General features: G+C 42.5%; 1 protein-coding gene across 1 annotated transcript; it reads left to right on the top strand.

The window, feature by feature from the left end:
- Window positions 1–803: 803 nt before the first annotated feature.
- Window positions 804–13,067, top strand: NPY (neuropeptide Y). The gene is made up of 4 exons (XM_006138369.4): window positions 804–1,091; window positions 1,743–1,930; window positions 8,801–8,881; window positions 12,783–13,067. The coding sequence occupies exons 2-4, from the start codon at window positions 1,743–1,745 to the stop codon at window positions 12,805–12,807; spliced, it is 294 nt and encodes a 97-aa protein (XP_006138431.1). The 5' UTR covers window positions 804–1,091; the 3' UTR covers window positions 12,808–13,067.
- The last annotated feature ends 1,164 nt before the right edge of the window (window positions 13,068–14,231 follow it).

Raw genomic sequence — 14,231 nt, 5'->3', positions numbered from 1 at the left:
TATAGCTGATCAATCTCCCTGAGCCCCCAAGGCTTCTTGATTTTGAGGATACAATATCTGGGTTTGTGGCTACAATTTTGTCAGGATCCAGGAGCCAAATATGGATTTTTATGATGCAGTTGTATATGGAGGTCTGAGGCCTTTTGGTGTAATAAGAACAATTCATCTTGCTCTGTATATAAGCACTGAAATTTTTGAACTTGGGTGACAAATTGGCTATATCAGCAGTGCATGTTGCCAGGTGTTTTATTTTTGGGTTTTTTTGGGGGAAGGGGGCCATGATGTTGTGCCAGGATGCATCAGAAAGCAGGTGGCTTGGTTTTATTTTGGGGTGTAAGAAAGAGGCCTGGCTCCACCTATGCTCTACTTATGCTGTAAAAGTAGAGGGTTTGCGCAAAACAATGGCTGTATGTAGCTGGCAGGATTCAGGTGGAAGTTCGAGGGCATTCAAACCACCCTTGTGCCCACATGTACAATTTTTATTACTGCAGTAGGAGCAACTCCACCTCAGTTAGGTTTTGGAATCTGGGGGGCAGCTGCCCAAAAAGAGGAGATCCAGCAAGACAGCGGGTTTGCACCAGCCTTTGGGACTGCCTGTGCCACGGGCCAGGGCTTTTTCTGGTGCAATAGGAGCAGCTGCAGTTTTGACAGTGCAGTGTGGGATTTTGACACGAAAACCGGGAGGCTCCATCCGGAGCCAGGTAGCCTCAGCTTCCCCCTGTTTCTGCGCGGGGGAGGTGCCCGGTGGTGGAGGCGGGTGTGTGGAGCGGAGGGCTGGCTTGGGAGCTCTCCGAGGCGTCAGCAGCCACCCCGCTCTCCCCACACCCCCCTGGAGCCCCTATGCCGGGGAGGGGGAGATGTCAGTGTCAAGAGGCAGCAGCAGCTTCTGATGCCAATCCCGGGGCAGGGCGCAGGCAGCGAGGGGATTGGAGTCACCGAAGCGTCAAGCGTGATCGCCCGAGGCCCCTCCTGCCTGCTGGGAAAGCCATAAAAAACCCCGGCGAGGCGCCCAGCCGCACACTGGAGAGCCGAGCCACCGGCACCAGAGCGACGCCGAGCGGAGCGCAGGGAGAGCCCGTCTAGAGCCCGCCGTGAGTACCTTGGGGCGGGCCGGGGGCTCTCACCCAGGGCCGGGGAGCGCTGCTTTGAGCCGCTCGCCCGGAGTGTCCCGGGGCGCCGCTCGCTCGGCGCGCGTCTCCCGCCAGCTTGCGGGACACCGGCTCATCTCGCCGCCAGGACGGCGCTGCTCCCCGCCTTCGCCCCGCGCCGCGCCCGCTGCTTCCCTCCTGCTGTGCGGAGCCTCAGGCCGCTTCAGGGCGACCCGGGCTCGGGGGCCGCTTCCAGCGGGGGCCGGATCAGCAGCCCCCTGGAGCGGAGGGGGATCAGCCCCTCGCGCCCCTGCCGCCCCAGGACAGCGCAGTGGCTCCGGGCTGGGTTTCCCTCCCCGCTGCCCTGCGGCTGGGAGGCGCCGCTCTCCCGCCAGCGAAGCGGCTGCAGGTGCCCGGCCGCGCGCCCTGGCCCGTCCCGCGCTGACAAGTGCAACTTCCCGGCGCCGGGACCGAGCCAGCGCGAACCTGCCGAAAGGCGGGAAAGGGGCTGGCGGGGCAGAGCCCGCCCGGCAGCAGCGGGTCCGGGTGGGTGGGTGGGTGTGGGGGGTGCCCGACACAAGGGGCCGCCGCGGGGGCTCAGCCGCCTGCCCTGCCCTTTCACGCGCCTTTCTCCCGCCTCCGGGCGCGACGCAGATGCAGGGGACCATGCGGTTGTGGCTGTCCGTGCTGCCTTTCGCCCTCTCGCTGCTGATCTGCCTGGGGACGCTGGCGGAGGCGTATCCCTCCAAACCGGACAACCCTGGCGAGGACGCGCCCGCCGAGGACATGGCCAGATACTACTCGGCACTGAGGCACTACATCAACCTCATCACGCGGCAGAGGTAGGCACCGGGCGGGGAGCCTGGCGCTCACAGACCGCTGTCGTGTGTGTGTGTGTGTGTGTGTGTGTGTGTGTGTGTGTGTGTGTGTGTGTGTGTTGGGGGGGAATCACCGGGCTCACCCACGTGCCACATCTCCCCTCCAAAAACAAACCCGGGCATACGTTTGGTCCAGGCTCTGCGCCCTACTCAGCGCTCTTTCTCTGTACACAGCAAACACCTACGCGCGCTATACAAGATGTGTGTGTCTGTGTGTGTGTGTGTGTGTCTGTCTGTGTCCAGCTCCCTTAGCATCTCTAGCTCATGAGTCCCTATACACCAGCCAGGTGAGCAGATGGTGAAGGACGGGCAAGGCTGAGATCAGGCACCAAGGTCCAGCGGTTAAGCATTCAGGGGGCCAGCCCCACATTTTAATGGGTAAATGGGGTGCCTTCTTGTTCCTCTGGGTGCCCCTTCCTACATCCCTTCCCCGCAGGTACCAGTTACCACTGCCAGCAGGGGTATGGGTACTGCAGTGTGGGAGTGGTGAGCAGGCACAACAGCAGAGAAGATACAATGCCTCAGTGGAGCTCTGAGCACTTAATGAGGCACCCAAGAAAACCAGTAATGGAGGCAGAAATGTGATAAGGGTGGATTCAATTTCTGTAGCATTCAGCCCCACCACTGTATTATGAGATGGTTCCTATTTGGATACAGCACATGGGTTGTATGTAGGATGGAGGTAAACGGTGGCCTCCAACGTGAATAACGTAAAAAAGGACTAAAAGGAGTAGTTGAGTTAGTCTGTAACTGGAAAAACTTAATAAACAATGAATAGTCTAGCAGCACCTTAAAGACTAACAAAACATGTAGATGGTGTCATGGGTTTTACTCACGAAAGCTCATGATGCGATCTACATGCTTTGTTAGTCTTTAAGGCGCTGCTAGACTATTCGCTCCTTAAGTAATAAAGGACTGGTGGAGTGGTACCAATATGGACTCTAGAAGCTGGTCTCATCCAGTCTTGTCAGATTTTAACACAAAGAGTTTTCACGGCTAGGAACAAAAGTCATAGGATTTTATTTTATGGCGCGAACACAGGGCAGGGGGGGAAAGAGGGAAATGAAACATAAATTGATGGATAGTAAAAAAACCAGGACTATGTAGCACTTTAAAGACTAACAAGATGGTTTATTAGGTGATACAGTGTGTGAGACAGGAAGAGAAAAAAATCAGAACAATTTCACACTTCTGTTGCTGCTACTGTGTCTTATATGGTGTTTATCTAGAGTGACTGACAGCTCTTATTGTTGCTAAAGAACTGTAGTAATTCAGAAATCTTTTGTTTTGACAGCTGCTTAATACACCAATCACTTAACAAATAAATAAAAAGTGCATTGTGTCAGCAGCCAAGTCTGTCCTTCCCTAGAAAGGTTATCTAGGAATGGCCCTGACTTGTTCACGTTACTGCAGATGTGTGTGGTGAAACCTCAGATTGAAATGAAAGGTAAAATTACAATGTCAAATCCCTTTATTTGGGGGCGTCAGTCCAATTTAGTTCAGCTGGCTAATAGAAGAGAGAGCTTCCTCTGAACCATGCGTCACCCAGAAAAGCCCATGCTCTGATAATTTCTAATCTAGGTTATTGGAACCTCCTCTGCTGCAGCTTTGCTTTCCTCCCTCTAATTCACATAAAATGCAAATGCCAAAATTTTCTCTCCTTTTCCTCCTGTGTCTGCCATATCAACTGCCTCTTCCTTCACACACCTGAGCTCTACATTATTTTCCCACCTCATCTCTCATATGGCATTTCCCAAATACTATTTCTTATATCATCTGGTTTATTTATTAGACCAGTGACTCAACCTTTGCAGAATACTGTACCTTTTTCATTCTGATTTGGTTGTGTACTCCCGACTTTCATCTCACTTAAAAATTACTTGCTTACAAAATAAAACATAAGAATACATAAGAGTCACTGCACCTTAATACTGAAAAATTGCTTACTTTCTCATGTTTACCATATAATTGTAAAATAGACCATTGGAACATAAATATTGTACTTACATTTTGTCTGAATGAAATTTTAGGTTGTACTGATTTTGCTAGTGCTTTTTTATGTAGCATGTTGTAAAACTAAGCAAATATCTAGATGAATGAATATATCCCCTGGAGCACCTCTGTGTACCCATAGGGGTACAATACTCCTGCTTGAGAACCACCGCTTGAGGCTATTTCAAATATGGTTCTAGTTTTAAAAGTGACTGTGTAAAAATGGCATCATCTTACTTAACAGATCCACTGCTTGTGTATATATTATATCCCTATTTGCTTCCTTTAGTTACAAAAATAAGATTTTACTCCTATCTCTTATACATTTAGTTATGCAAAGTCAGTATAGCAGAGGGAGAGAGGGAGATTCCATTCTGGTGTGCACGTTATAAATAGAATGGTGGCAAGTAGAGGGGAAAAATCATTTTACTTTTAAATGGAGTGCATTTGTGTTGGAGAGTCAATTGGGTAGTTGAAAGATGACAAATATGGAACCCTACAATGCCAGTTCCACAGTGGACCACACGGTAGAGGAATGGAGGTCCAGATAGGACTTAATTAAAAAGATGATGCACTGTTTCTCTTGTTCAGTGCATTAACTGAACTGAAACAATCCATGGCAACAGGATTGCATTTGGTTTTAATTTAACTCATGCACATTTTGTATTTCAGCAATTATAGACAATTGTGTGGAATAAATAAATGTCTTTCAGCTCTGACCTAGAGCCTTGAGTAATATTCAGTATATTCTAGCAGAAGTGTCAGTAATTTTCTTTCTCTCCAGCATTTATAGTTTTCTCTTACTCATGATGAACAGCCTCACAAAAGTCAAAGATCTCCTGTGGGACCTTTATTACATTTTACTTAGTATTAGATGATGATTTTCAGGGCCTCGTTCTGATGAGCTAAGGAATGAGAGGACATAGCTACACAGCAAACTAAGCCTTTGTAGGATTTGGGCATGTGTACTTAGTTTTCAAACGAGTGTTTGAATATACACTCTGTATTGTAAATACTATGTTCACATTTGTAGCCATACTGCAAATGGTAGGGCTTGAATTTGAGTGACAGCAGAATGCAGGCTCTGGGCCACCCCATTATCCAGGGGTGGGCAAGACAGCTTCCAAGGGCCGGATCTGGCCTGCCCAGCCGGTTGATCCTGCCTGTGGCTGCCCTGCCACTCCCCCACCCTCAGGCCAATAGAAACCTGGGGATGGGAGAGCATGCAAAATCTTCTACCCCCCTCCTCCCTCCAGGTGTTCAAAACAGCTTGTGGTTCCCTCCAGGCACCGCGTGCTCCTACCAGGACAGGCGCAGGGGGTGAGAGACTTTGTGTCCTCCTTCCGCCTGCAGGCCCTGATTGGCGTGCGCGTGGAGGGAGCGCGTGAAGTCTTCTCCCACTGCCAGGGATGCATGGCGCTTAGAGAGAACCACCAGCTGTTCAAAACAGGGGGGCAAAGACTTCATGTGCTCTCTCACCCCTAGGCCAATCAGGGTCTGTGGGCAGGGGAGCATGGGAAGTTTGCCGGTGCAACCTCTTCTGCCAGAGGCCCCACCACTTCAGAAATTTGTGAAGTAGCCCCCCCCCTTCAAAAATCATCGCCCACCCCTGCCTTGGCAGGGTTCTAGGAGCACCAAGTCCTTTCATCAGACTGATTTGTGTGTGGATGGAAGGAGGCTTTGGCTCAAACCTCAGTTAGTCTGGGCTTAGTGTGAAATGTAGACATGGCCAGAGAGACTCCATCAGGGAAGAAGAGAATTCTGGGCAAACTCATCACTTCTCACTTGACCAAGTTACCACCTCTCAGGGAGGTGGATTACCTGCACCACTAAGTGAGCCCCTCCTGTCAGCGTAGGTGTTGTCCATGCTGATTAGCGTTACAGCAGTGTCACTGCAGTGGTGCTACTGTAGCATTTCAAGTGTAGAAAAACCCTCAGCCTCACACCTTCCCCTGTGGATATGGAGCCGTCATAGGCCCATAAGTTTCCAGATTTTTCCCGTTGCACAGCTATATCATGTGAAAAAGAGCCTTTCTTATATGAAGATTGTTTTGATAATGATAATCCATCTTGCAAAGTTCTGAGGACCCTCAATCCTTACTAGAGGCGCTGAACACTTTATAGGATTTGAATCCCAAGGCCCAATTTTTCAAAAATGGCTTTGAATGCCCAGTGCCACATACCAACGACCTGGTTGTCACAAATATCGAGTGCTCATAATTCCCCTTGACTTCAGCTGGAGTTGTGAGTTATCTGCACCTCTGAAAAGCAGGCCTCTATGTCTAAGGATATGTCCGCACTACAAGTGCTTCGGTGGAATAACTGCAGCTATGCTGCTGTTACACTGTTCTGTGATGGAAGGGTTTTTTTCTGTTATTAAATGCATCCTCAAAAAAGGCAGTAGTTAGGTTAAGAGAAGAATATTTCCATTGACCTATCTGCATCTATAGTTAGGGTGACTTAAACATGCCCTGTGCAACATAGTTTTTTTCACAGCTCTGTGCTAGATGGCTAGATTGACCTAAGGGTTAGGAGTAGAGGAGGCCTCAAATTTGGCATCAAATACTACTGGCCACTTTTTGCACTTTGATATTTAAAATATTAACACTATTTGATGGCAGTGACTGTTGAAACATTTTCCACATAGCAAACAGTGGGTTGGGATACCGTCACTGAAAAATCTCTGAATTGTGCAAGAGTATTTTTTCCAAATCTATATCTTCTCTGGTGTAAATACTTTTGAAGGATTTCCTCTTTTGTGTTCAGCCCTGACTTCCAGTTCAGTTCTTTTGCCGTTATTCTATTCTGACCGTAAAAGTGCTCTTAAGCAATAGAAACTACAAAACTAAGGCGTACACCTGAGCCTTGAACATTTAACATTAGAGGAATTTGCTTTCCTGTTTAGTCCTTTTCCACCAAGGCTGATTCTTCAGTCAGCACTCCATTCCATGATGGCTTAACATTGTTCAGGACATAGACATCTTCTGTACGGCAGGGCAGTACAAGGTGTTACCCATGGTCTTGGATGCAGGGAGTTTCAGGGATAGTGTCAAGTATCTCAAAATAAGAAGCCTCTTCATGAATCTCAGACATGTTTCCTCTCTTGCATGGGACCCTCCTCACTCCTTTTGCAGATAAATTTCTCATTGGAATCCGTAGGAATTTTGCCAAGCTGTGGGCTACTGAATTCAGTTTTTAATTTGTTAAATCAATTTCTTTAAAACAAATATTTTAATCAGGGAAATTAGATTCCTCTCTAGGGGGATTCCCAATCACATCCATATTAATTGAAGTAAGTAACTAGAAACAAGTTCCTTTGTGGTGATGGAGCATAATAGGTTTGATTCAGCATCATGCTTGATTGAATTACTGTAATAGCATTTCACTGTGTGTGGCTGGTTCTATTCAGATATACATTTTCAGTCAGTTTATATAACAAACATTTGCTTCCAAAATGTGAAACTGATACTTTGTCTTTCTAAAGCATAGAAAACATACTAAATTGACCAAGACAGTGCAAAAAATCCAGTCATTAATATAAAGATAGTACATCAGCCTTTTCCATATTCATATATCATGGTAAAAATACATACACCACATAAATAATGTCAAAAAGAAAAAAGAATGATTTGTTTTAAGGTTGCTCTTCTGCAATGTAGCTGAACCCATTGGAGAGACATTTTAAAGCCAACTCTCTTCAAGAGCACCAGGATTTCATCCCATTCACATAGTAATTCTTTGGCACTATAATTTTACTGTCATTTGATGTATATATTCATACATGTAATAAACCATCATCTTTATTTCTTTACAGTAAAGGAAGTGGTTTCCTGTGGTTACCATTACTATTATTAACCTAGTGATCCCAGACAGAAATGGATTACCTGTCAAGCTGACTATTCATTATTGATACTGTTTTCAGGAATAAGAAAAAGGGCACATCCCTTTACAGGAAATGGGCTTTGGGATTGTTATTTCTGGATTTTTTTTAATATGGGAATAGAAGCACAGTTGTAAAGTTTACTAGTAACAATGATCATGCCTAACAACGATTGTCATACAATAAAAAACTCTGATTCATAAAACAATATCTATGAAGACAAGAAATGACTAGTTTTGAGTTTGAGTAGCGCAAGTTTTGAGTCCCCCATTTAATACTACTTAAGGTGCCTGATTTTCTATGGGTCTAAAAATTAAAGGTGCCTGATTTTCCATGGGTCTAAACATTTTTTTGAAAATACGTCTCCCTTTAAGATATCTCATCTCATGTTACAAGTCACTTTTGAAAATCTTGGTGTATATGTACGGTAGCATAATGCAAATACGTCTTATTTTGTATTCACTATGCAGTGCAGATAGTTTTTGTAAATTTCTCAGTGAATTTCTGATGAAAATGCATTATCCAAAATTGTGCTGGAACTGAACAAAACAAACCCTTCATTGCATTCGTAGAAATGGATCATAAGCCTCATATTTCAATTTATTTCCCTTTCCCTCACTTGCATATCCTCCTGCATAGAAAGTGTGAATGTAGGATATCTGCTAATACCCACCAAAGAAAGAAATGTTAGAAATATCTGATTTCTATTATGTACATGGTAACAGGTGATTATGGAAAATATTTCTGTATGATAGGTCATAATTCTAATTATGGACATATGAGAATGTGCCACAATGGTTACAAATATTATCAAACTGGGTTCAATTAAACACTTGCTAGAGAGTTGCCTTTATTTTTGCCCTATACAATTTTACAATAAAGGTTTGTATGAACATAGCAAAGTTAGTGTCAATTTTAAGTTGGAGATATGAAAAAATAGGTAATATATTTTCATTTAATAGATATGGAAAGAGATCGAGTCCAGAGACACTGATCTCGGATCTTTTGTTAAGAGAAAGCACAGAAAATATCCCAAGATCTAGGTAAGTATAAAAGTGCTTGTGATAGCTTTTATTTCTATTTTAAATTTAGCTATTCAATAAATCATTTAGTAGGCAGAAAATATGTAAGCAGCAAAAACTGGATGTCATTTTATCTATATCTTTTTCTATATCTATCTAAACAAATAGAATAATTTTTGCATTATTAAAACAACACAAATGTCTTAGGAAAATAGGGGCTATGATACCAGATCAGATCATTGGTCCAAGTCAAGTACTGTATCTTACTTTAAACATCGGGAATCTGCTACTGCCAAAAGTAAGGGAATACTTCCCATAATGCACATACCTTATTGTGAAACTCTGAGCAGAATTCCATCTTATCTCCTAATGATGATTCAATTACATACTGAAACACGAGCCATGTTTTCCTATTAACTGTTAATTTCCTTAGTTTTACTTTTTCTCTCTGAAATACTGGGTTCTTTTAAAGTATCTTTAGGTGGAAAAATGCATGGATAGATTATATATATGGCCCTACCAAATTCATGGTCCATTTTGATCAATTTCATGGCCATAGGATTAAAAATTTAAAAAATAATAAATTTCATGATTGCAGCTATTTAAAGCTGAAATTTCATAGTTTTGTAACTGTAGGAGTTCTAACCCAAAAAACAAGTTGTGGGCTAAGTACCCTCTAAGCTGTGTGGCCCTGTAACTTCTCATTAAGCCCGACATGCTGGCTTCTAAACCCAAGGGTTCAGGTATGCAGTGGGGAGAGATGCCTCTTCCCAAAGCTGGGGTGGCCAGGGAGAGAGGCACCTCTCCCTGAAACTCCACAGAGCTGCTATGGCCAGAAGAGGACAGTCCCTTCCTACTGGCCCCAGCAGGGAGCTGCCACCACTAGGGCAGCCATGTGCTGGGACTGGCAGAGAAGCGACCAGTAGCAAGCTGGGTACTAGACAGAGGAAGCTCTGTGCTCCTATTGTCTGGTTGTCAGTCAATGGGAATGGGGGTGGGGGTGCTTTCAGATGAGAGCAGCGCGTATGGTGTCCCATGGATCCTCACGCACCCCCTAGGAGCCAGACCTGTTGGCCACTTGTGAGGTGCAGCATTGTGCCCCAGGACATGCAGGCAACAGGCAGCCTGTCTTAGTGCCGCTGATCAGGAGTCATACAGGTAAGCAGTACTCCTCCCCCTCCCCACTCTGAGTCACCCCCAACCTGGAGCCCCCTCTTGCATCCCAAACCCCTCATTCCTGGGCCCACCCCAGAGCCCTCATCCCCTTCTGCACTACAGCCCACTGTCGCAACCTGCAGCCTGGAGCATGTATTCCAAAACTCTCGGCCCCATCCACTAGCCTGGAGCCTCCTCCTACATCCAAAAATCCTCATCCCCAGCTTCACTCCAGAGCCCACTCCCCCAGCCAAAGCTACACCCTCTTCTGCACCCCAAGTACCTTCCCCAGCCTGGAATTCCCTCCCACAACTGGAGTCCCTTTTAGAGATCTCACCCAAACCCGTGTGCAGAATGACTCTTGTTATATGATATATCACGTACATATTGGTGCACATAACAGAAGTAATTCTGCATATGGACATTATAAATTAGAGAGAACGCTTGTTGGGCGGGGGGAGGGGGAGCAGGTCTTGCAAAATTATTGCGAGGGGTGGTTGCGGTATTGCTACCTTTACTTCTGGGTTATTGCTGGTGGCAGCCCTGCCTTCAACAGTGAGCAGCCACCTGCAACAGTGAAGGAAAAAGGATGGCATTTTATAGTACTCTGGTACTCTTATATCAGCACTGCTGCCTGCAGAACTTGGCACTGTCAGCAGCTGCCCAGATCAATGTTATTGCCACTCTCTTACTTCTGCACTGCTGCTGGCAGAGTCCTGCCTTTAGAGCTGGGTGCCTGGCCAACAGCTGCTACTCTTGAGCTGCCCAGGTCTGAAAGCAGTGCAGAAGGTTGGCAATACTGCGACCTCCTTCATCAAAATAACTTTGTGACCCCTGTGCAACTTCCTTTTAGATCCTCGATTTAAGAAACACTGGTCTCCCCCTGTGAAATCTGTGTAGCATAGGATAAAAGCACACAAAAGACCAGATTTCACAGGGGAAGACCAAATTTCATGGATCTTGACAAGTTTTTCGTGGCCATGGATTTGGTAAGGCCCTAATTATATACTGTGATTTTCTTTAAAATATTACTTTTGTCAAGAGTTTTGTGTCTAATATTTTACAAAATGAAAAGATCACAAGTTGGTAAAATTTGTTTGGTGCCCACAAGAATATCTACATCTGAAAGCCCATGATCTGATTTTACTACAACATTAAAAACAACATTGCAAGGTATCTGATTTTATTAAATGTGTTATTAGTATAATTTTAATTGCTAAGGAATGACATTATCAATGCAGAAGGCCAATATAAGATCTATGCATCACTGAAATGCCACTTAAACTTGAAATTCAGGAGAAAAACCAGAATGCTAACTGTTCAAGGAACGCTATCAGAGTTGTCAGCCTGGAGCTGCACAGATGTGGTATTACAATTCATGTCATTCCTCCATGTAATTTTTACACATAATTTTTCCCACCTCCAAAAATGCTACAATGCTTTATTCATAATAATCATTACTCACTTAAAGCTTATGAACAAAAAGAAGTAAATAAATACAATAAAGGACTGTGCACATGAAATGGAAGAAATTATAATGAAGAGATTTTAGTTTCATGGCCTCAGCAAGGTATTTTAAACAACAATAAAATTAAAACAGTCTAATTAATAAAAAATAAAAGCATTTTAAAATTAGTTCAAAAGTTTATATATATATATATATATATATATATATATATATATATATAAATTTCTTGCAGCCACTAAGAGATTAGATCTAGTTTCCCATGGCTATATCATCATCAGAAGGTTGCATATCATGTACCTGTTACTTCTGTTGTACCCAAAATTACTGAAGTATGAAGAAAACCCTGAATAGTATTCAGATTGTCTGAGTCACCTTGATATCACACTTTTACCAGCTACTAGAGAATCTCTATAAACGTCTTGTATTAATTGTACATATGGGGCATCTAAAGAAAGTTTCTCCTGTAGTGAAACGTTTTTACTAGATTTTTACAGAAAATATATCGAAAATAAATGTGCTGGGAAACAAAGGGAAGCAATGAGTTTAATACAAATGACTCTCTTATTAGAATGGTGCATTGTTTTCTTTTTTTGGAGCCTCTGTAAGTCATTAGAAGTCCTTACATTGTATGTGTATTGTCTTTTTTGTCTTGGTACGTTCTCCCTTTTTTGTGTCTTTGTATGCATGTAGTATAACACCAGGGTAAACAAACACTTTGGGCCCTCAGAATTTTCTTTAGCAAATATTGTAAACATCATTTATTTAAAAATATTAAGCAGGAATGCCACTGTAAGATTTTTAGCAATGGCTGCTACCTTTGGATTGAGTTCTTGAAAAAACTAAATTTGTTATATCATATTTTGTTAAATTCTGTAAGTCCTCTCTTTTAAAAATGTCTGTTGTGCTGCTTAATAAATATACAAATGTAACGATACTGCATGTTTATATCTCCACATACCAGTTTTCTAGCAGAAATGTGCTAAGTGTTAGCCACTAGCATAAAATTATTCTGCAATGGGTCTTAGAACTGTAAAGACACAGCATTGATATAGCAACATTTAGGGTCCAATTACATAACAACATGTGAGTATTTAGCCACTTGACTTCTATTACTTTTCATGGCAGTTGAACAATTCAATTTTCATACTGCACATTGGAAATGTATCCTATACTCTACTATCAGTATTAAAGTGAGATCATTTTATTATTTCTGCTTGTTAAAAGATCAATTATTTTAAAATCTGTTTGGTTCTATTACTAATCTTTTAGCAAAAATAACATGTTTAATGTGTCTTACAGGTTTGAAGACCCTTCTATGTGGTGATGGGAATTTCAACACATCGTCAAACTTTTCCTAGTTTTCAGTCCATACTTATTGCTATAAGACCAATCACAGTTTATCACTCCTCAGTGCATGCAGCCATTGTACTGAATTCTGTAGCATTTTTCCTTCACCATACATGTATATATTTATTTAAATAATTTATTTGTGCATTCCAAAATGTAACATACTAAATGAAAGACAACACTATTATTGGCATAGTAAAGATTTGTTTTAAACTATTAAAACTGAATTATAACCTCCCTGCAGTCCTAAAGTAGCATGTACCGTGATCATTTCACAAATACTAAAATAATACAGGTAGTTATGAAAGGTGAAAAAATTACAATACTTACCTGGGCCTTTAATTCAATTTTGCTGGACTGATTTAAACAAGCTTATTTATGTTTTGTAACATCCAATATATCCAACATGATTTAGGAAAATGAAGTGATCTGGAAAGTGTTTTTTCATTATCATCAATTGTTTATTACTTGAATTAACCTATATATTAAAATTAATAGCATTTTCAAAATACAAAGAGATTTAATTCTGGTAAATTATGAAGACTATCAAATTTAAACAATTGGAATCCCTTCCTTTTTTTTTGCAATACACAAAGTGACAGGAAACTATAAAATTCCTAGGTAATAATGCAATATGAATTTGGAAGTGTTGGAGAGTTAATAATTGGTTCCATGATAAGCTACCTAGTGAATGTTTGATATTTTCTTTGTGACACAAAGTTTTGAGTGACTGAATCCAACGCAAAGAGTTTTCCTAATTTTTGTCCCAGTCACCCTTTCCATGAGCAGAGATTACCTACATCAGGTAAAATGATATTTTCTTTGGTGTTTGTTGTCCAGATGTTCCATAAGTAAAATTCCCCATTTCCTTTGTGGGAGAGCTACTGAAGCTTATTGAGTTGAAAATAACTGTAATGGTTTAATTCAAAACTACTTAATGTTGTTACAACAGCATTTTCTACCCTCCTTCTATAGAGGGTTCTCTCATTGTCAGAGAATCAATGTAGAATGCTGTCAGTCCTTGGCCCTTGACATTTTAGCATACTTCTCTTTATTTATACTTCAGAGATGAATGTGTAGGTACTGTGTGAAAGAACATAGCTGATACTGTAAGTCAGAGAAAAATCTGCTTGGAAGTTTGATGTATAAACATTTAATGTCTGTTTTCCAAATAGTGTTATGTGGCTAAAACACATATATGTCTATACTATTTAAGTGGGTTTTTAATCTGTTTGTTACTGATACACACACTGGATGTGTTGTTACATTTTACAGCGCTGCAACATTTGCCATTTACTATATGTTACGCCTACTTCTGTGAAACATTAAAAACATATTCATTTAAAGAAAACACACAGATGGTATTTAATAGGCAAACTGTTTTCAACACCTACATTGTCA

This window comes from Pelodiscus sinensis, chromosome 2 (genome assembly GCF_049634645.1).
Source record: "Pelodiscus sinensis isolate JC-2024 chromosome 2, ASM4963464v1, whole genome shotgun sequence".
NCBI lineage: Eukaryota > Metazoa > Chordata > Testudines > Trionychidae > Pelodiscus > Pelodiscus sinensis.
The sequence above is the reverse complement of the archived record's forward strand: the minus strand, read 5'-3'. Positions and strand labels throughout refer to the sequence as shown.